Below are 23,103 nucleotides of genomic sequence, written 5' to 3' on the forward strand. Positions count from 1 at the left end.
CCCTCACATTTCCAGCCTTCACTGATCTCCCTCTTGTTGGATCATCTGAAACACCTATTGTTCTGTATCGCTACTGCAGGGTGCTGTTTGTTTTTACTATCTCTGTAGTCCTCTTGACTTTTTACATGCTGTATTCTTCTGAAAAACATTTTCTCCACTTGGACATCCCTGCTTGTTCTTTGATACCCAGCTAAGAAACTTCCACCTCTAGAAGCCTTTCTTGTGCACCTAAGGCTGGGTAGGTGCCTCCATGCATTCCTCCAGCACGCTGTGCATACGTATCTCTGTTACTGGCACAGAGCAGGCTTCCAAAGGAACATATGCTGAGTGAGTGAGTGAGTGAATGAGTGAGTGAGTGAGTGAGTAAATGATGAGCACTGATCATACTCTGCCTTCCACGGACCCTGAGCAAACTGGGATAGGCACATCATCTCTCTTCGTCTTTGTCCCACTGCTTCGCTTAGTGCCTGACACATAAATAGATGCGAACCAATTGTTTAGCAAGTTGAATTGACTGTGCTGCTCTCGGGAACATAAACATTGAGCACGCTAGAACCGGAAGGTCATACATCCCAGCCCATGCACTTTACTGATAAGGAAACTTAGGCCCAGAGAGGAAAAACATTTGTTTTCAGGGTCAAGATTACTAATGGGTCTGATGGCATTCGTTCATTTACTTAACAAGTATTTTTGAACACCTCCTATATTATGAGCCAGCAGTGCACAAAACGAAGCCCATGCTCGTAAAGAACTTACAATCATCCCAAACAAGCGTTTAGGAATCTCGTCTCCCCTTAAAAATCCCCTTAATGCTTAGAACAGAGCCGAGCACTTAAAATAGGCTTTAAAAAGGACAAATAAGATGTGCCCAGTGCTGAGTTACCTGGCTGCTCTCCATGGGGCAGTCCCACTGATAGTGGAATGGGGTTGCCTGAGCTACAAGGCTTCCTTGGCTGGGCTAAGAAGCACATGTTGCCCTGAGAGGACTATTTTTGAGATTTGGAAAAGCTCAGTGCCCCCTCTGCAAGGTCCCTGGGCAGAAGCCTCCCTGTGATACTGTCTCTGATACCCCCTGGGAGATTCACTTATTGACTTACTTTCTGTTTCCTTTCTTTCAGAGCGTCACTACGGGCAGAGGATCCAGGAAGAGAGTAAGTGCTGAAACCACCACAATCTCTCAACAAGAAGCGAATAACGCTATATATTTTTTAGAAAATTCAAATGAGCAAAAAAAACCCATTAACATCACTCTTAAACCTACCACCCTGGGAACCTCTTAGTTAATACATGATATTATATTCTCCCAGATATTTCCATGCATATATAAAATTACATGTGTTTATTTTTAAATAGAATTTCAAACTGTATATGTTATTTTATAATCTTCCTTTTACATGATATATTAGAGTGCCTTTCATTGCCAATAAATATACTTTTACTAGTATGGCATCATTTAAAATTACGGCATAGTATTTCATTATATATTCCTTAAGGCCATACCATAATCAGTTCATTCATGTGATGTTCCCCTTTTTCACTATTACAATCAATCCTTCAACAAACATTCATGCATTTAAGTCTTTGGGCATATATTTGGTTATTTATTGAATATGCATTTCTATGCATAGAAATCTGACTTAAAGAGTATAAACACTTATTGGGCTTCTGATAAATAGTTCCAAATTGCTCTTTTATGGGCGTGATAATTTATGGGTGCTCATATTCCCACAGCCTCACCAACACTGGATATTAGTTTTATTTGTTTGGTTTTCTTTTCTTTTTTCTTTTTTTTTTTCAGTTGGTGTTCATTTTTAGTTTTCACCAGTTTTATAGTTAAAAACTGCATCCTTATTTTGTACATCTTTAATTGCTTGTGACAGTGAATATTTTTTATTATATCGTGGAAAAGCTTGGCAAGGTGTTCAACTGTCTATCAGGGAAAGGAAAAACTTCGAGTCCTTGCTTTATTTTTTTATTTTTTGCTCCACGGATCTGATGAGGCTTAAAGTTACCAAGTACTGAAAGTATTGCTGTAAGAGTAACCTTAAGGTGGCAAATTGGGAGGTAAAATAGGAATTAAAGTTGAAGTAGCTTAAAGAACAGGCGGGGCCCTAACCGGTTTGGCTCAGTAGATAGAGTGTCAGCCTGTGGACTCAAGGGTCCCGGGTTCAATTCCAGTCAAGAGCATGTATCTTGGTTGCGGGCACATCCCCAGTGGGGAGTGTGCAGGAGGCAGCTGATCGATGTTTCTCTCTCATCGATGTTTCTAACTCTCTATCCCTCTCCCTTCCTCTCTGTAAAAAATCAATAAAATATATTAAAAGAAAAAAGAAAACAACAGCTGGGTTTCCTTTCACACTGCATAGAGCCCTGTCTTTGGCAGCTGATCCCGGCCATCAGCTTCTGGGCTGTGTGGGAGACAGTAGGGAGGAGCCAGTTCTTCTGGTCCAAGGGCCTACCACAGTGTTCCCGCTAAGCCCTGACTCCTCGGGCTGAGGTGGCCATGACCTTTAAGGCAATGAGAACTCTGGCCTGAGCATTTGCTTTGGGCTCTTTCGTGGTCTGTTGTATATTTTGTATTCTCTGTATCAGGGCAGAGCTTGGCTCCTGGGGTTTCTGAGTGAGGGGCTTCCTGCAGCATGCTCGCTTTTCCAAGCAGATCGGGCATTCCTGATCCTCATGAGCCTTTTGTCCAGGATGAAGATTCAGGAACTGACGTGGGAGAAGGGGCAGATGACTGGGCCCAGTCCAAAGCCACGATCAGACCCCCTGACCAGCTGGATTTGACTGATGCGGTGAGTTAGTAGCATCCTACTCCTGTTCCTTCCGCCTCCTCAGCGTGCGTTCTTCCATAATACTGATTATGAGCCTGCACACAACCTGGGTGTGAGATGTCTGCTGGCACCTGGCCGGGGGGCGGGAGGGGGGGTCGTCCTCCCAAGCCTCAGAGAGGGGTGGGGGCCCTCCATGTATGACCCTCTTGGTGTTTTTCTTTAGGAGCTAAAGGAGGAGATTACCCGAATCCTGACAGCCAACAACCCACATGCACCCCACAACATCGTCAGGTTCAGCTTTAAAGTAAGTCATCCCTTCCGGGCCAGGCACCTCTAGGTGCCCCTCGGTTGGCAGTGACTTGCTGCATTGCAGAAGCCTCTCAGCTATCAGAGAGACTGGCTTTAAACCGGAGCTCTGAGATTTTACGTGGAGTTTTCCAGAGATGTTTGCAATTTCTTTCTGAATCTCCCTTGCAGCCTCACTAACTGCATTGTCTTCAGCGCCTTGTAGAGCCCCTCTTTTCAAGGAGCCTGAAGTCAATCATTTGGTTAAAAAGTATGTTTCTAACGTGTACAGTGCATTTTCCACCAAATCAACGAGTGGGTCTTTGGAAGCTGAGTCGTCCTCCAGCCGGACCCCTGGGTGGAGTACAAGCTCCCCTCTGGACAAGGAGCTGGCCTCCCCCCCCCCCCCGCCCCGCATTCCTGCTCGGGAGAAAGCCCCAGTAGGCTGTGTTCTCAGTGTCTCCTCACATCTCATCCAGGCAGGCAGCTGACTCCATCAGGGCCTTCCCTCGGTGCATGTGGTAGGGGCACAGTCTCACTGAGTAGACACTTATGTGGCACATCCTTAAGGGGGACAACACTGTTTTCAGCCACAGCAAAGTCAGCTCCTGTGAGTACTGTCCGAAGAAAACTTCCAAGCACAATCTGAGCTAAGGTGGAAGTGTGTGTATGTGTTTTATTATCTTAAGATCCATCTGTTCCATACTTACTGTGTGCTAGTGACAGGTCCTATATTAGACCTTTTACTTATATCTCAAGTAATCCTCAGGTTTCTTTAATATAAGAACTTTTTGTCATTGTTATTAATCCTCACCAGAGAATGGAAGGGAGGAAGGAAAGGGGGTGGGAGAGAGAGAGAGAGAGAGAGAGAGAGAGAGAGAGAGAGAGAGAGAGAAACATTGATGTGAGAGATACATCAATTGATTTCTTGATTTCTTCCTATATGCGCTCTCCTATATGGACTGGTAATGGAACCTGCAACCCAGGTACATGCCCTTGACCGAGAATTGAACCTGAGACCCTTTGGTGTGCAGGCCAACGCTATAACCACTGTGAAACACCGGCCAGGGCAGGAACTATTTTTTATCTTTATTTTATGGAAACTGAGGTTAATCTAGGTAAAACAAATTACAAAAGTCATATGACCAGAATTCAAAGCAAGATTTGAACTAATTTGTCTGACTCTAAAGCAACATTACACTCCTTCTTTAAATATAATTATTTTGAATATATAATAGAAACCCATGGTATGAATTTCAAAAGATTCAAAAGTACAATGAAAACTAAACTTTCCCCAAATCCTGTCCCTTTCCCTAGAAACCACTACTATTAATAGTTTCTTTCTCTAAAAAAAATCCCAGTTTTATTGAGATATAATTCATATACAATACAATCACCCATTTAAAGTGTACAATTCAACGAATTTTAGGATATTCTCAAATTGTGCAACCAATTTTGGTGTGCGGCAGAATTTTAGTAATTAGTTTATGTGTGCCATAGATGATAAAGGTTGAAAATCGCTGATCTAGAGGAACGAGACTAAAGGCTCTATGAAAGCAGGGGTTACATCTGTTTTTGCTAAGTTTTTTATCCCTGGAACCTAGAAACTACTGGTACATTGTATCTATCCAAAAATTATTTGTTGAAAAAGGAATGAACCAGGTTGTCTGAGCTTTAAACTTAGCTCTGCTTCTGATTTGCTGTGTGACCTGAACAAGTGCCAAACCCCAACTTTTTCTATAATTTTTGTGGTCCTCTTTTATGGAAAAGGAGAATTAGGGATTTGGCGTCTTAGAGGACCTTTCCAGCCCAGGCATCCACTAAATACAGTGGAAAGAAGGCCAGGCCAGGTGTGTTTGATGGCTGAGTGACCTGAGGTGTGTGGTGAAGCAGGTGAGCCAGATCTCTTGGCATAGAAGTAGGAGCCAGTGATAGGTAAGTCCAGAAGTGCTCAAAGTTGGAAAGAGAGGTAGTTAAAAATATATCTTTAATGAGAACTAAAAAGAAAATAAGCAAACCTTATTCCATTTTCCTCCTCTTTTTTAAACTGAAATGCAGTGAAAACTTCAGGCCAACTGAGGATTTGGTGAGTTACATTTCTGTTAACAGACAAACTGTTTTAGGCCTTAGAGAATGAAGGCAGACTACATTCTGACTCCAGCCCTTGTGAGGACCCCTGGTCTGACTCAGCCCCATCTCTTCATAGGAAGGCACTTATAAGCTTATTGGTTTTGTGAACCAACTAGCAGTTCATTACAGCCACATCGGGAACCTGATCCCCAAAGACTCAGATGAAGGACGGCGGCAGCACTACCAGGATGAGTTAGTAACAGGTAGGCCTCTGGGCAGCCTGAGGCTGCAGCCTGGTCCCCTTTATCTGGTTACTCTAGGGAGTACATTGCTACATCAGAAATCTTCAGAGTATCTACGTATGTAAAATCCAACAGCTGGCTGCCCTGGATAGGTCTGGAAGCTAACCCATGAGGCTCAAGCCGAGAAGAACCCTGGGGCAGGTGGGGTCTGAAAGGCAGGAACCCAGAAGGCCTGCCCTGCCAGGGGATGGGGTAGTGGGCCTGAACTTGGAGCTCATTAGCACTATCCTACCAAGGTTCTCAGGAGTCTGCCAGGTTGGTGTTTTCAGACACAGAAAACCTTGAGGAAGAAGAAGAGATCAAGGAAGGAGACGCTGAAGTTGAGAGTCAAATAGATATACCTGCAGCTGAGGTACACTATGGTATTGCTCTCCAACCTACCTACCCCTTCCCGCTCCAGCTGTAGATGGAGGCTTCAGGGCTGACTTATTGCGGGTGGGGGCTGAAAGTGAGAAGTCAGAGGCTGCATGTACCCGTGCCTCTGGCATCATCACCCTGTCCCACTACCTTCCTATTCCAGGATATGACTTCTCCCCACTCCCAATTCCCTGCCACCTTTTTCTCATGGCCAAGTCCTGATCCTGTGGGTCTCTCCCTCCCCCCACCCCCACCAGGCATCTGAAAAAGTGATTGAAGAAGAATTGATGACTCCTAAGCAGCCCAAGGAGAGTAAGCTCACCAACCAGTTCAACTTCAGTGAGAGAGCCTCACAGACCATCAACAACCCTCTCCGGGTACGGCCCCCACCCCGGCCCCTTTATCTCACAACTCTGCACTGTGCCTGGCCCCAGCCTCAACTTCAGCCTGGCAGGGTGACGGGGTAGGCACCATGGTTACTCTCTCCAAGAAGAGCTGGGAGCATGTGTTTAGGTGTCTGTAAGTCATCCAGGCAGGAGTCACAAGGAGACTGAAGCCCTCCACTAAGATAGTGAAACTTGAATTGGCCTTGAAGAGATCAGAATCTGGGGAAGAGACAGGAGGCCAGAATGTGCCAGGAGGTGAGGCTAGGTGCCAGTTTGACCAAAGGTGACAGACAGTCTTTGTGATAGACTAGCTGAAAGGGACTAGACAAGTTTCCTGGCTCGTAAGCATGGAGGACCCTGAGCACCAGGCTGAAAGAGCCTCTCAGGATTTCAGGCGAGAGACTCACATGTGCAAGGCTGTGTTCTACAGAAATGACTCTGTGAGTGGAGGGCAGAGGTCTACAGGGTGGGTTTTGGCAGCTCTTAATCGCCCTCTGTAGTCCCTATGCTGACATTTGGAAATCGAGGTGGTACACAATGGGAGGGAGTATATTTTCTGGTGGAGCCAGAGACCCCAGTGTTAGGGAGAAGCCTTCTCAGGGTGAGGGTTATTAGCCCAATGGCATGCCAGAGGCAGACCTCTTTGTTCTGGTCTGGAGCTGCCATGGGCCTGATTTCTTGCAGGTCTGTCCATACCCACTTGGAGTTCTTATTGGTTGAAACTGGCACAATCAGGCTTCACTACCCCTGCTTTCTAGCGTAGGCTTCTTCTGAAGGAGGCTTGGGTGGGAAATGTAGGCTTTCACTGCACCATCTGGTACTCTTTACTTCCCCTGTCCTGTGTCCCACCCTGCCCTCAGCCCCAGCAGAAATGCTTCGCCCATGGACACTTGGGTCTCATTTAAATAAGTGAGAAGGAGCTAGGGGCTTCTTGTAGGTTTCCTGTTGTCATTGTTCTCTAGGACCGAGAATGCCAGATGGAACCTCCTCCCAGGGCAAACTTTTCAGCCACAGCCAATCAGGTGAGACCCTGAACCAGTCTAAAAATCATCACCTTCCCCTATCCCCCCCTACCCCCCACCCCCCACCCCCCACCCCCCGCCCCGCATACTTGTCTGGCTTGGCAACAAAGGAGCCTGGTGTGGTCAGAGATTCCTGACAGTCTGCCCTCCTCATCCATCCACCTCCCTGCTCCTTTTTCAGTCTCTGAACACCATGCACACGAGACACTAGGCTCCCACCCAGCAATCTCTAGATCAGACAGTAGATCCCTCCCTACCCAGTGAGCCTGGATCAGTCACATGCCCCCCAGGGCAAGGCTGACCAAGGGGGAAAGAGGCATGGCTTCCGGAAAGTTCCTCTAAGACCAGGGGGAAACGTGTTCCCATGGGCTCTGTAACCCATGGCACCCCATGGCTGACTGAGCATTAACAGTCTAACCCTGCCCTTCCAACAAACTTCAGTGTTCCTGCTGACCCTCCCCCGCACCTCCCCCAAGTTCTACTGGATAGGCATGCTGATCTGGGCAGGACATGGTGCCGAGAGACCTGAGTTCAGGCCCCAACTTTGCTCTCATACTGTAACATCCTGACCAAACCATGCCATCCTCAATGCCTGCTTCTTTCTTGTCAAATGAGGACCACAAGCAGCCTGACAGGGTTGTTGGAGGGCTCAGACTGAGATATCACTGAAGTACATTGCAGGGCAGAGCACTGGCCCGCAGGTGAATTATTAAATGTAAGGTGTGCCTATCTGGCCTCCAGGTGGCAGTGATGGCCCAACTCTGGAGAGCGCACAGTGTGATCTAGGCCCTTTGCCCAGCCTCAGGCCCTTGCTGCTTCCTCTGCTACTCTCCTTGGGCTTCTCTTCCTATCAGATACAGTTAGCAGGAGTTCCCTAACTTTTTATATTTTTTATGCTGAGAAGGTATGGTCAGTGCTGTGGACAACCAGCCTGAGCCAATAAGTTTATCCCATCTCCATGGGGGAATTTTTAAAAAAATTTTCCTAGTTCATAGTTGTATAAATCAACAAGAAAAATGTGAGCTAGCCTGATATTTGCCCATTTGTTTTGCCTGGTGGGGATTGTAGGCTGGGACAATACTGATCTCCAGCTGAAAACCAAGTCCCTGGGCTGCAAGATGGAAAGCCCAGCCCAGAGATGTCCTGAGAACTCCTTCATTCCTGTCTTAGGCTGGACGGGGAGACAGATGTTGAATATATAATCACAGTGGGCCAAGCACAGGGACCCACCATGTGGAGGCATGTGACAGGGGTTGGTGTAATCAGCTTCTCAAGACCTAAAGGCTGAAGAGGACCTGACTGGCTGAAGTTTTTGCCCTGCATTGATCTTTCTCATTTTGCCCTTGCCTAGTGGGAGATCTATGATGCCTACATGGAGGAACTTGAGAAGCAGGAAAAGACCAAAGAGAAGGAGAAGACAAAGACACCAGTGGCTAAGAAAATGGGGAAGATGGCCATGAGGAAGATGACATCTCTGGAGTCCCAGGTTTCATGAGGGTTACCATGGCTCTGTTAGAGAATGATTGAGTTGGACCTTGGCCCCTAGGTAGACATAAGCCTGGCTATCTGGGAGGACTTCACAGACAGGCAAAGAGGTGGGACTAATGTTGAAGTATGAATAGTTCTTTCTTTGTAAAAAGACGTGAGGAGAGCTACAACTGCGTCTGGCATTCCACACCTCCCCCAAATTTTATATAGATCTGGAGGCTAGGAGAGATTCAGTATTGTTGGGCTGAGGGACAACAGAAGATAGGAATGCTATTGAAAACCTGAGGTACACCCTGGAAGAGCTGGGGAATTTTCCCAGGGTAAGGTGGGATGTGAGAATAGGGGATCTTCTCCATGGTCAGGGGCTCATGGGATTTGGGACAGTGATTTGCTCTTTGACTTTTGGTCCTTGGGTATATTTGCACTCAATTATTAGGTGAGTCTTCAGGACAAGATGCCAGTCAGAGGGCCTGAAAGTACCAGCAAATCCAGGCCAATGGGTGTGGCCACTCTGGGATGGATTTACCATGAAGAGCCATGTAGGAGTTGTTACAGAGGTCATGGTTAGGGGGCTCACTGTGGATGTAGCCAGCATAGGTTTAGCCATCATCCTGGGAGTTACAGTAAGAGGTCACTGCAAGGAGTTTCACCACTACAGGGACCAGTATGGAAATCAGGATGAGTTTGGCCTTCAATAGGGTGAGAAGAATAAGGTTCACAGGAAACTAGGATCTGGTTGATCTGCTTTCAGCACCTTGGAGAGCTCCCAGAAAACACAGGAAAAAGTTGCTCTGCTCCACCCCAGAATAGAAAAGCCAGATTGGTTAACGGAAGTTCTGCTTCCTTTGTCTGATGTATGCCCACTTCCACTTCAAGTCTCTGATCCTGATAAAAAACCGCATTTTAGGAGAAGTTTGAGGATTCCTTGCCTTGGCTCAATATAAACTGTCCCAATTCCGTTTCATTCAACCATAGACCAAGTGCTTGGTGATCATGACCATGCTGGCTGGATACTGGAGGTGAAAGATGAAGTCCCTGTCCTTCAGGTTTCCCTGTCCAGACCCTTGACTTCCCCTGCACCATTCCCTTGGAGGTTAGGGGCTTCAGAGGGCCTGTTGGCCTGGGTCAGGGTTTACTTGAAGATCCATCAGGGGTTTGGCTATGGGCTCTGTGCTGGGACCATGGTTACAGAAGCCGTAACTGGAAGGTGGTCAGTTTGCAGAGGAACTGGCTCTCTGTGTGGGGCTGAGAGTATGGGCCCTGGATTCCACAGACTTGAGTGTATATCCTGGCTTTACCACTTATTAGCTGGTTGTTGTTTTTTTAATTCATGGAATGGGATGGGAATATAGGTCTGAGTGTCTCCAGAACCCATTCTCTTAATAACCACTTCCTGATACTGCCACTCCTGGGAAACCTCTTCCTCGAGAGGGGCTGACCCTCCTGGGCCACTCTGGAGGGCTGCCCCCTCCGCTGGCTCACTCCTGCCACTCGCCCTAAACTCTTGGGTTTTTCTTCCAGCCCCAAAGTCTTTGATCCTCTAATGACCTGCTAGGTGGTTCACCTTGTGGATTTATGGAATTCCACAGAATGATGATCTTGTCCTTTGGTTCAGAATGAGTCATTTTTTTCTGACATGAAACTTCCTGCTTTCTTGGTGTGGGCAGTGGACAAGGCCCTGGGTTGGGAGTCAGTTCTGCCTGATACTCCCTATGTACAAGCATGTCTCTCTTCCCTTTCTTGACCTCTGTGTCTTCCTCAACTCTGACTAAATCTCTGAGGCCTTTAATGGGAGTCTTTGTCGTTGCCTGAGCTGGTGAAATATCTCTCTCCCCACCAAAGAAGTCTTCTACCTGCCCTTGTCCACTATCCGCTTTAGTAGCCTTCTTGGGCTTTCTTCAAGGCCATGTCTTGTGCTCAAATATATTCCTTCTCCAGAATGAGCTCAGAATGAAAGCGCACAGAGCAGGCTCCGCCCGGGAGCCAGGTGTGGCCGTGTAGACTCCTTGTGCTACTTGTGAGCTAGGCATTTCCAGAAGGGTGTGATGGGGTGAGCTGGGCCTTACGGCATGAAGAGATACCTTTACAGAGCTAACTGGGCTAAGTGGTGTCAGAAAGGCATTGCTGACCCAACTACTAGTCTGGGCCATGGCTCAGGGCATGACCTTTCGTGTGCTGGCTTATGAGAGAACCTGTCGCCTCCGCCTCTCCACAGAGTGATGATATCACCAAAGTGATGCAAGCTGCTAAAATCGTAGAGCGGATGGTCAACCAGAACACATATGATGATGTTGCCCAGGGTAAGATTTGAAGTTCTGGCAACTACTGTTATAGCCTGCATTAAAAATCCCTCATACAAGGTCAGTATTTGAGTGTCCTATGGTAGGTCCCATCATTGCAAGAGGAGAACAAATAACCCCTCTTTTCTCTGGATATGACTAGGAAGACAAGACTTACACAGGTCAATCATGAAAATGGCATAAGAAAAAAAAATGTGTGTAGTTATGAGATCTGACAATGGTGCAGCAAAAAATACTTGCACATTAGTGAATCAATCTCATCTTCCAAGAATTCCTGGGAGGCAGGCAGGGCCAAGATTATTAACCCTACTTCATACACAAGGGACTTCAAGCCAAGGCCACCTGACTAGTGAATGGCAGAGAGGTCCCAAAAGTAGGTCTTGAAATTCCTAATTCTGTGCTCTGTTCTCTACTCTGTCCTGCTTGGGGACAATATAAATGCTAGGATGCAGACAGAAACTTCTCTGGGGATCCTCGAGAATGGAGGAAGGGAAGTAAAGGATGAATGGCAGCAGTCAAGGCAGGCTTCTGGGAGGGCTGAGCTAGATGCCCAGGGATCAGCAGAGTTTGAGTAGCAGGTCAGCAGAAAGGTGGAGGTTCTGGGCAGGGGACAGCACGAACAGTGACTTGGTAGTGAAAATGAATTGCAATGGACTCTGGGGACAATGGGCAGCAGGCTCAGTGACCCAAACAGGGGCTTTGTTGGAAAGTGATGAGAGTTCAGGCTGGAGAGGTGGTTGGAGCCAGTTAATGGAGGGCCTTGAATGTCACACAGGAAACCTGAGCTTTCTCTGCAGATAGTTCAAAGATATTATCCAGGCAGGGATGCAGCCCGGTGAAAGCAGGGCTGGGGGAGAAAGTGATTGGGCAGGATAGAGAGACAGAGGTTAAGGTGAGGTTCAGGTGTGGGGTGGAGTGGGCCTCGCCACACCTTGCCCAGACTGCATCAAGGGGATGGAGAAAACGGAGCAGTTATAATAACAAAAAGCAAGCACCAGCATTCCCTGGGAATGGCCTGTGTGCCACACATGATGCTATGCTATTTACATGTATTATTTTATTTAATCCTGACAGTCAGACTCTCAGGTTAATACCATTATATTATCTCCATGTTATAAATGAGAAATTCAGGCTGTATTACTGGCACTTGTTCAAAACCACAGCTAGTGTGAAGTATGAGTCGTGCAATCAGGACTTAAACACTGGCCCCTTGGATCCATAGCCTAAGCACTTCAGCACGAGACTACAGAGCCACTGAGCTGGAAGAGACATTTCAAATAAACATTCAATAGGTCTATGCTGGTGATTAATTAGTGATGAGGTGAAGAAAGAGATTGATTCAGAAACGCCTAAATCCTGGGGGCCTGGGAAATTCTCGTGTCTTTGACAGAGCCAGGAAAACGGAGTCCTTCCCAGGGCATGCACAGCACATTCCCAAGTGGCTTGTATTTCCCTAAGAGGTTGTGCATTTATTTGGAGCAGCTGCGTCCCCAGAGTTGGCAGCTTCTTGCTGCTGGCTGGTCTCCTTTGCTGACAGCCCAGGGCTCCTCTTGGTGACTTGATGCTCATTGCTCACCCATGGGACATAGAGACCAGGGCTGCCAAGACCAGAAGCCTAAACAAGCCCCCTTGTTATCATTCAGGCCGGAAAATGACCTTGAGTGCTTTTCAAAGCTGTCGAAGTACACAGCAGCTCTGAATGAGTTTGTCACTCACCCAGCTTGGCTTCCTGAAACCCAGTCTCTGCAACTAGCCCACCAAAGGGCAGCAAACATGACTGATATCCATGGAGAAATTGGTCTTGGTGAACCCTTTTCATTTATGAGAACACAGTGACATCACAATGCACTGAACTTTGATTTTTTTAATTGCATACTCTTTTCCCTCTGGGAAAGTGTAATCATGAAGGAGAAGTGAAAACAAAGAAGTGTTACCAATTAGCCTCTCTGAAAGGAGGCATTTTCAAAGAGAGTCTAAGCTCAGCGATCTCTGCTGTGATAGAGGCTCATGCTTCTGGCCACGCCAATGTTTTTTTTGTTCTAAGACATTTTTTGAGGTTTGAATGTAGTCCCACAGTCTCAAGGTGTGGACATTGTGAAAGAGGTTGGTGTCATGCCTGGGCCATGAGTTGAGTGAAAGGATTCCTTTTCTCATAGGTCACCCTTGGTTGGAGAGAAGAATGAGTATCCTTCGCTCCTGTTGATTTATTTCATTGCATTCTGTGAACAGCCCTTGGTTGTTTGCTCTGTGGCTGGCCCTGTGTGAGGCACTGTGGGTCCAGAGTTGATTATCGCGTGCTTCCTGCTCTCTAGAAGCTGTCTGCTGGGGAGACAGGCAAAGGATAACAGAGGCAGCACAGTGTGACAGACGTTTCAGTAGAGAAGCACAGGGCTAGAACGGAGGCAGAAATGAACCTTCTCAACAAGAACATGAAGGCCTCACAGCAGAGGAGCAGTTTGAGCTGGATCTGGAGTGAGTAGGAATGTGCCAGGAAGACAGAAGTGTAGGACATTCTAGACACGATTTGATATGTAGAGGAGACGTGAGTAGCGGGCCAGAAATGACATGGAAGTAGTGGCTGGAGCCTTGGTTTGACTAGGAGTCCCTGTGCCAGGGGAGCCATGGAGGAGTTCTCAGTGGGCTGAGGGAGGTGTATGGTGAGGTGATTTATTCGTTCTCTCACCCTGGTAGCTCTGCAGAACATGGGCTGGAGGAGGAGTTACTGGAGGCGGGGAGACCAGGTAGGAAAACGGTGTGATGATCCAGGTGATGGCTATTGGGGCCTGAATGTGGACAGTGGCTAAGGGTTTGGAGAGAAGTGAATGGATTAAAAGATAATCAGAGCGATTAAAGAGGTCAGTCAAGGGTTACCCAGGCTTCTGGTTTAGACAAGTAGAAGGATGGATGGGACTTCTGCATAAGTTAGAGGAAATGCAAGGCAGGATAAGTTAGGGCAGGAGATGAAATTCAGTGCAGAGAGCCCCTGAGGGATCGGGCAGTTTCACTACAGTGGGCCTTGGCCGTGGCTATTAAGATGGACAAACCTGGGATTTTACCTGTGTAGACCTGGCCACTTTATTCTAATTTACCTCCAACAACAGGGTATTTTTCTAAGCATTTTACATATATTAACTCTGTTAATTCTCAGGCGAGTCCTTTGAGATAGGTACTATTACCATTCCCAGTCAAAACAGAGGTTAATTGCTTGTCCAAGGAGGTACAGATAGAAGGTGGTGGGCCTGGATTTGCCATAAAGTGGCAGTCCCAGGGCTGACAACTTGTGTATGTTTAAGATTTTAAGTACTATGAGGATGCTGCTGATGAATACCGGGACCAGGAGGGTACGCTGCTGCCTCTCTGGAAGTTCCAAACTGACAAAGCCAAGCGCCTGGCCGTCACCGCCCTCTCCTGGTAAGTGTAGGCATTGCAGCAAACCTAGAGCCCCTGAGTGCCTCCTGTTGCCAGGCCCTAAACAGGTCACGGCTGTGCTTAGCCATCTTGAAGGTGACATGTAGCATTATGAGAAAAAATGGAATTGGGACTCTTATGGGATTGTAGGATAAGCCCAGGTCTCTAAGCTCAACAGTAGATGTCTGCAGTGTAGATAGGTACCAGTGTTCATGGGAAATCTTGTGTCCATGTGAGAGTCATGTCCATTTCCTGGGTCAATGGGTTCCTATTTCTTTTGCAGGAATCCAAAGTACAAGGATCTGTTTGCAGTGGGGCACGGCTCCTGTAAGTAATCTGGCTATTTATTTATTTGCTCACTTAACCGGCAAACACTAAGTGCCTAATCAGTGCAGAGTTCTTTGCCAAGTGTGAGAGATGCAGAGATGACTAGGATACAGTCACTGCCCTTGGGCTCATAGTCAGTTGTCTCAAGGCTGACAGTCCACACCAGCACTTTGTGCCGCCGGGTGAAGAATTATGCCAAGTGAGCCTTGAAGGAGTTGTTATAGTGAAGAAAGAAGGGGAGATCACTTTTGGCAGAGGGACCAGCATGTGCAAAGGTCTGGAGGCACAAGAGATATGGCAGGAAATGAAGCTGTTGAGGGGGCCAGGGTCAGCTTGGGGGAAAGGGCTTGGTAAGCCATTCCCAGAGGCTTGGCTCTTGTCCTGAGGACAGGCTTCTGCCCTTCTCCCAAGGGGAAGCCCCTGAAGGAATCGGAGAAGGGCAGGGACACGGCTGGTGTAGGTGGAGTTGCAGGTGTGACACTGGACTTGGGAGACCAGTTAAGAGACTGGTACAGGATCTGAACCATGACCACGGGGTGGGGATGGAGAAGCGGGCTTGAGAAGCATGAGAAGGCATACTGGACCGGACCTGGGGAAGGATGGGATGGACAGGAAGGCTAGGATAGGGGAGCTGGGGGAGGGGAGTGTTCCTGACCAGACATGGAGCAGGCAGGGGTGGGGCAATGTTTAGGAGACCACTGTGTTCCAAGGTGCTCCTGCCCCTCCCTCCCCCTCCCCCCTCGGCAGGAGACTGCATTGTCTGGTAATTGTTTGGTAATTTGCTCCTGGGTCGCTGCGGAAGCCCCTACCTCCTTGCTGGACTGGACGTTCCCCCTTCCCAACAGGAGAGGGCCCCACACTTCGTGTTAGCGGCAGCTTCCCAGGCTCACAGCTTGTCCTCTAGCTGGGAGGATCAGCTTCTGTGAACAGGAAAACCTTTCCATTCTCCAGGCTGCTGTTGGCTGGCAGGCGTACAAGTTCCTGGTCTCTGCCCCTCGGACCGCCTGTCTGCCCATTCTTTGACCAGGGTGGGGAGTTGGGGGGTGGGGGGGCAGAGCAAGGAGGAGCCGGTGTTTGTCATTCCTCTCGGGGAGGAGCTCTTGGAGCAGCTCCCAGTCTCGTGGTTGGAGCTGCCTTTGAGGATGCCCTAAATGCCCGCTTTGTGTCCCTGCTCCTGCGGGTGGGCTGCTGCCAAGCTGGAAGCACCCTCCCCCTCTGGCAGGGAACTAGCACATTCCTCCCTCTCTGCTGCAGCTACTGGGCCTGGAACAGGGCTGGGGGGCTGGGCAGGCCCTCCCAGGAGTGGGTGTGGACGTGAATGGGTATGAGGCTGCTTTCAGCCCAGGCTCTCTGCCCAGGCCTGAGGTGGGGGTGTGGGGGGCTCCCCAGCAGGTGGGAGGAGAAGCTGCTTGGGCTCTAGCCCCATCCTCCTCCCACCCAGGGCCAGAAGCAGGGTCGGCTGCTCAGAGTCCTGTGGAGACTGTCCATGGAGGCAGCCTCTGGAGGAGAAGCGTAACCCAGCCCCCAGGAATGGATGACCTAAAGTCCGACAGGCCCAGCAGCCTCCGTTGGACAGGCACTCACCAGGGAGGGCCTCTCTGTCCTTTGTTGGTCCTTTCAGCCACATCCACAGGCCCGGGAGGTGCCACTCCGCTGCGGGAGGATCACTTTCCAGTGGACTGACCTGGAACCAGCAGCCTCTCTGAGGCTTGGTTTTCTCACTGGTGACAGGGAGAGCCTGACACCTGCCGGCCTCCCACCCAGGGCTGCTGTGAGGCACACTTGTAAAAAGGGGGCAGATGTGCCCTGTAAGCTGCGGGACCACCCACAGGCACAGGACCATCATCGTTGATTTGTCTCTTGGTCTTTCCCTCAGCGTTCCTTTAGGACCCTCAGGAGAAAGAAGGCCGTGGGGGCAGAGGGGGACCAGACGGCCCCTGCCTCTCGTTTAGAGAGCAGGGCCTGGTGGCAGCCTGGCGTCTGCTGTCGGTGCTGCTGGCACCGTTGTTGACCAGCTGTCAGACAGGCATCTCTTCTCCAGAGCCCGCATATCTTAGGACCACTCTGCAGAGGCCTGAGCAGAGCCACGCTGGGCTGGCATCAGGAGGGCCCCCGCATTCACTCCTCAGGTTGCCTCTGGGAGTCCCATGCTCTTGAGTGCCCAGGTGCTTCCCTGGAAGAAAGAGGGCAAAGCTGAGGCAGGCCAAAGGCACCCCAGTTCCTGGACAGGGTCATTGTGAGGAGCAACTGGCTCCCCAGCATCCACCACACTGTCTTTGGAGGCTCCCCGATGCCGGCCTTCCGCCATCAGACTGCCTCATGTGAACAGACACTGGAGTAAACATTAGGGTGTGTCAATTGCTTTGAACCTGAGGAGCTCAGCCCAGGCCTCCTTTTGCCTGGAATTCCTAGACATTTATTCTCTGACCCAGCCAGATAAGACTTTGGCAGGGTAACCATGTACCCAAGAAAGGATGGAGGCCAAGCCCCTATTTGGGGACAGGGCAGGTTGCCTGGAGCCAGGCCAGGAGTAAGCTGGTGGGGAAAGGGGTTGCCTGCAGCAGCACAGAAGCATCCGCACCTGCCTCCGCTCTGGCGCTGCTGGGTGCCAGGTGAAGGTCATGCCAGGCTGTGTACAGGGCAGAGACTGGGTGCCTCCTAGGGCCAGGCTCCATGTTCCAAGCAGAGGGGAGAAAGAGGCATCAGCAAGTGAAAGCAGATGGAGGAACACTGGAGGGCAAAGGAAGCTAGTCCAGGAAGAGGGGCAAAGCTGGGTTGCAATTATGTCAGCCTGCTGCACTGATGGGGTCCTTTCCAGCTCATTAGCCAGTTCATGGCACGGGAATGGGGACTCCTTATGGTCTGTCAGGCAGGGACGATGGAACAGATCTTAGGAACTCTGCGTGGTCCTGACTTCCCAGCTGTCCCTTAGCCCAGCCTCCCTCTGGGGGCCGCACCATCAAAAGGAGCTAAAGCCAGGCCCTGAGTCCCAGCACTAAACCCATTCCCACTCAGTCACATCGCACCCAGCCTGTCCCTGTGCCTGCCCAGGCCAAAGATACACTTGTAGGGATTTAAATCTTGCCCGATCATTTATTTGTCAGCTTCACTAATTAAGCAATGTTAATTTCATTTACTGAAAATGGAAATTCATCCACCTCATTTCTCCCTGTTCATCCTCCACACACAAAATCCATCACTCCTCGGCTGCAGGCTGCGTAAAATTTACAGGACTAATTATGCTGTCAGGTCTCTTTGTAAATACAGTCCATAAAGGCCACTATGCTTGCTGGGTTGTAGTGCAAGGGCATTGCTGTTGTTAGTTTAATTACTGGTTAGTTATTTAGGTTCTCAAATGTTTGCCTCATTTTCCCTAAATCAAATTAAATGTCCCGCTTGATGTATTCTGTCTCCAAGGCTTTGCTCTTACTTCCCACACTGTTTAAATATGAATTCTAATTGGATGAGAGTGCTTGGAGAAGCCCAGCTGCCTGGGAGGCTGAGCTCAGCCTGGCACCATGGCCTCTGGGCCATGCTGGGGGTTTGGAACCCTCTAGCACCGATGCCCTTTCTTGGGGGCAGCCTTGGGGTGGTACCCTGCCTTTGGGGGCTACGAAATCCAAGGGGCATTTCTGTTCCTGAAGTCTAAGGTGGCAGGGCTGGGGTGTAGGAAACCGAGGGAGGATTTCATTATTGTCATCGGAAGTGCTGAGGATCATTGCATCCACTCTCCTGACTTCTGGAGGGACAGCTTCCAAGCCACCCCAGGAAAAGGTGCCATCTATGCAGGCGTCTTCTTCTGATTCTTAAAAGTGGGGTTTGGGTCAGCCTTCCCCAAATGCCTACAAAATTAGTGTCCTATTGCTGCTATAACAAATGGCCACAAACCTAATGGCTTAAAACAACACGAACTTATTATCTTACAATTCTGCAGGTCAGAGGTCTCAAATGGATTTCACTGGACAAGAATCAGGGATTGGCAGGGATTCATTATTGAAGGCTCTAGGGGAACATCCGTTTCCTTGCCTTTTCCTGCTTCTCGAGGCTGCCCACATTCCATGGCTTGTGGCTCCCTTCCAGCTAGCAATTGCATCATTCTGACATTTGCTTCTGTTGTTACATCTCCTTCTCTGACTCTCCTGCCTCCCTCTTTCCCTTATAAGAGCCCCTGTGATTACGCTGGGTCCACCCAGATAATCCAGGGTAATCTCCCATCTCAAGGTCTTTAACTTAATCACGTCTGTAAAACCTCTTACTGCACAAAGTAACGTATTTATGGGTTCTGGGGATTAGAGCATGGATATCTTTGGGGGACATTATGCAGCCTACCACAGCCCCCCTCCATGGGCCCCTTGTATGACTTTAAAGGGAGTCATTAAACAGCTGCTGCTTTAGAGTCAGCCCTGAACTGGACTCATTTGGGATGCCACGTAAGAGAGGAGAGGGGGCTTGCTGTCCGAGGCTGGCTCAGTATACTTATCTTTACAACTTGTCATCTACTTCCCTGTGCTCACTGACCTGGCTTTAGCCTGGTGCTCCAACATGCCCTCTGCCTGTCCAGCTCTCCCTGAATCCTGAGCAGGAGCCCAGGCTTCTCCTGACAGCCAGAACTCTCTAGAGAGACCCCCCAACAATGTAGAACAGTTACTTGCTGGGCAAAGATAGAGCTGGGGGGGCTGAGGCTCCCACTGGTGATTGCCAGTTCCGGAAGTCATCCATCCCTGCTCCTCACTGGGCCCGAGCAGAGGGAACTGAGGGCAGTGAGAGGTCTACAGTGGAATGAAGCTATCCCTCCCCTGAGGCTATGGCTTTCTGAGAACTGCCAGATGAGGTGCTAGAAGGTGGTTGGCTCTCCTCTCCCAAACCTGTGAATCATTGATGACCAAGTCAGGGAGGCCTTAGAGATTATCCAGCAGAGCAGGGTTAGCAGGAGGCAGCCCTGCCCCTGGAGAGAGCAAGCCTGCTGGGCCCTGTCAGGCCATGTTTACTCCGTCCTTTTGGGGGAGGGCCCTCTTCTCAACCAAGGCTGCCTTAGCACAGGGCCCCCAAGATGGAGGGTGGCTCTAGCCTCCCCCCTGCCCAGCTCTGGCTCCTCTGAGCTTGGGAAGGGTCCTGGGCTGGTGGCAGGAGAGCTGGACTTGAGGGCTTGGGACAGGATTCTGTTCAGTGACGGCACTGTCAGGATGGGCACCAAGTGTGCAGAGAATGAAAGAAAGAGTGGGAAGCTCTCCCTTGACATGGGGCCACCAGGGAGGAGGAGCTCTGCAGAGGGGTCCATGGTTGCCCACCAAAAGCTGTGCACAGGCCAGAAGGATGGCACAGTGGCCTGTGGGAGCCAAATTGGCTGGTCTGGGACTTCTTGATTCTGGGGGCATGCCCAGAGCTAGGGCTCAGGCTGCAAGTGGGGATTTGGGGGCCAGGGGGGATGGGGAAATGGCCAGAGGTGGCTAGTTGGAGACTTCTATAGACAATTCCATGTTAGTCCAAACTGAACCCCTGTCCTTGGCTGAGGGGCATCATGCAGGCACCTAAGGACAGCAGCCTGCCCCTTGCCTAAGGCATCTGAACCCTCTCTGAAGATACTGCTCCTTCCCAAGCCCACACACATTCTTCACGTAGTAATTTTTTGAGCTGCATCCTTTCCTGTACCCCAAAGGGACAATAAAGAGAATGACGGTCAGTCACTCAGATAAACCTGGTCACCTTTACTGGTCGTTAGATCCTCCCAGGAACCCTGAGAAAGGGTAGACCAAGTCTTATGATGCCATTTCACAGACAGAGAAGATGGAGCCAGAGAGGAAGCCCACTCTCTGGAGAGGCAGAGCAGGGCGAGGCTTGTCCATCTGGTGGGGAAGGGGCACGGGGCTTCCTGGCAGGGCAGCTGGATGCTCCAACCACAGAGGCCCATCTTCCCCGGGACAGATGACTTCATGAAGCAGAGCCGGGGCATGCTGCTGCTCTACAGCATGAAGAACCCCAGCTTCCCGGAGTACGCCTTCAGCAGTGACAGCGGCATCATGTGTCTCGACATGCACATGGACCACCCCTACCTGGTGGTGGTGGGCCACTATGACGGCAACGTGGCCATTTACAACCTCAAGAAGCCCCACTCCCAGCCCATCTTCCGCAGCTCGGCCAAGTCTGGCAAGCACACGGACCCCGTGTGGCAGGTCAGCCTCAGACCAGGAGGGGAGACATGGGTACGGATGAGTAGTGTGTGGGCCTGGGAGCCACTGAAGAAGGGACTTTGGGGAGGAGGGGGCCACAGACAAGGGGGTGGGGATAACAGAGGCCAAGGGAGTGAGAAGGGGCAGAGGAGGGCAGAAGTGAGAGTCACAAGGTAGGAGGGTCTGCAGTAAGAGCCCATGGACGAAAGGGTCATGGGCTCCCGGTCACGGGCGCAGGTTCCTGGTCATGGGTGCGATTCCCGGTCATGGTTGCAGGTTCCTGATAGGGGCAAGTGTGGGAGGCAACCAATCGATATGTCTGTCTCACCTGATGTTTATCTATCTCCCTCTCTTCCCTCCCTTTCACTCTCTAGAAATCAATGGAAAAAATATCCTCGGGTGAGGATTTAAAGAGAAAAGGGCCCATCTGTCTGCTAAGGTTCTCTTAGGTATGGGGATTAGTGACCAGAGCCTGTGGCTAGAAGCCTCCAGGGCCTGACAGGCCTCTGCTGGGTCAAGGGCTCCAGCTCCCTGTCTGTGGGGTTCCTCCACTCCCCACAAGGCTCTCCCCTGCCATCTGGGCTAGATTTGGGGGAATTCCCAGACAGGGGTGGGTGCTGCCCATTCCCACCCTCTGAGTGGGACCATAAGGCCTGGTAGGCAAGGTCTGACCCTGAGGCTTCTCTGTAGCTCCCCACTTCTCCAGACAGACATAGAATGGGACTGTTACCCAGACATGGGGTCTAGATTTCACCCTGTCTCCCATCTTATTACTCTGGGAGTGGATTTCATTTCATGGTTTCGCTCTCATGGCTCTGGCTTTACAGGCCCTTCCTACTGTTTTCCAAAGGTCCCCTTCCTTCTGAGGCTGTGTACCCTGACCTCATGGGCAGGTCTGGGAGAATCTAGGGATAGATTTTTGCCTCCAGTTGCCCAAGGCCTCTGGGCTCATCAGACAGTACTGGGACTCTGTCTTCTCATGTTCTTCTGCCCCCTGCCCTGACAGTCTGCAGTCAGGCTCTGCGCCCCTACCTCTTCTGGCCCTGAGCTCCCTGAGTCCTGTGGACACCTACCTGCTCCAGGTACTGGCTCTCAGCTCTCAGGCCTGAGCGGAGGGAGGACTGTCCAGGCACGGGGCATGGTGCTCTTTCAGCTTCATCCTTCACCCGGAGCAGGGGCAGAGGGAGGGAAACAATTGTCTCCATCCAGAGATGTCTGCAGGGTTTTTATGCTCTCAGATAGTCCAGGGCTAAGCATGGAGCATCTCTGGTTGGCCTGACCACCCTCTTCAAGCCCAGGAGAAGGCCAGGGGCCAAGGCCAACCACCCTGCTCCCACTCTGCTATGTTCTCTAAATCAAATAGCAGGTTGGGGAAAGAAATGGGGCATGCAGAAGCCACACTCTCCCTCTCACTGGGCAGATGCCAGGGAGACTGGAACCCATCTGGAGAGGGTGGCCTTCAGCTCTCCCACCATCCTGTCAGGAAAACAGGGCTGCTGCCTTTGCAAAACTGAAGACTCAGAGTTCTTGGCTGGAATCATGGCTTGGGACATGGGAGGGGCCTGCCTGTCTCTCACTAGTTTACTCACTTCCTGCTTCCTTCTTTCCCTCATTTCCCACCCCCCCCCCCCCCTCTTCCTCATTCATCCATTTGGTAACTCCTCTCTGCTTGCTCCTCTGGGAGCTGAGGATGCTTAAGGGCTTGTTCTCTAGAGTTCCTAGTGGGCAGATAACCACAGCCACAGGCTGAGCAGGACAGGGTGTATGCTGTGGGTACACAGGGCTCATGGGGGCCCTGAGGAGGGGCACTCAGATTGTCCGGGATGGGGAGCAGGGCAGGGAGAGCCAGGGAGGTCTTTCTAGAGGAAGCAACACCTGAGCTGAATTGTGAGGGATGAGAAAGTAGTAGTGAGATGAAGAAGGATACAAAGGGGTCACAGGTGCAATGACACAGGGCATCAAGCAGAGTGGCCTGCCGGACAGCACATCATTTGACACACGTGCGGGAGAGAGGGACGGGGAGCAGGACCTGGACAAGCACAGGTACCCATTCACGAGTGTGCTTCTCTAGCAGGTCAGAAGCTTGGAATTTGTAGGTTGGTGGTTGCAAATGAAGTGTTTGTATGGAAGCCCAACATGTTAAAAAGATGGGAGTGGAGCTGCTGGTAGGATCAGGGTCCTACTTGTTTGAGGGCCCCTTGTTATCACTCCCTGTCC

At 50.2% G+C, this 23,103-nt stretch overlaps 1 protein-coding gene across 1 annotated transcript in view; it reads left to right on the top strand.

The window, feature by feature from the left end:
* DNAI1 (dynein axonemal intermediate chain 1) overlaps nucleotides 1–23,103 on the top strand; it is a 56,301-nt gene that overhangs the window by 22,360 nt on the left and 10,838 nt on the right. The window contains exons 2-13 of the mRNA XM_081104060.1: nucleotides 1,119–1,151; nucleotides 2,697–2,795; nucleotides 2,998–3,078; nucleotides 5,266–5,392; nucleotides 5,668–5,783; nucleotides 6,046–6,165; nucleotides 7,137–7,196; nucleotides 8,548–8,682; nucleotides 10,900–10,984; nucleotides 14,278–14,395; nucleotides 14,676–14,719; nucleotides 20,642–20,889. Coding sequence (XP_080960186.1) covers nucleotides 1,119–1,151; nucleotides 2,697–2,795; nucleotides 2,998–3,078; nucleotides 5,266–5,392; nucleotides 5,668–5,783; nucleotides 6,046–6,165; nucleotides 7,137–7,196; nucleotides 8,548–8,682; nucleotides 10,900–10,984; nucleotides 14,278–14,395; nucleotides 14,676–14,719; nucleotides 20,642–20,889 — 1,266 coding nt within the window. The remainder of the gene's footprint in view (nucleotides 1–1,118; nucleotides 1,152–2,696; nucleotides 2,796–2,997; nucleotides 3,079–5,265; nucleotides 5,393–5,667; nucleotides 5,784–6,045; nucleotides 6,166–7,136; nucleotides 7,197–8,547; nucleotides 8,683–10,899; nucleotides 10,985–14,277; nucleotides 14,396–14,675; nucleotides 14,720–20,641; nucleotides 20,890–23,103) is intronic.

This window comes from Myotis nattereri (assembly GCF_964212035.1).
Source record: "Myotis nattereri genome assembly, chromosome: 12".
Lineage (NCBI taxonomy): Eukaryota > Metazoa > Chordata > Mammalia > Chiroptera > Vespertilionidae > Myotis > Myotis nattereri.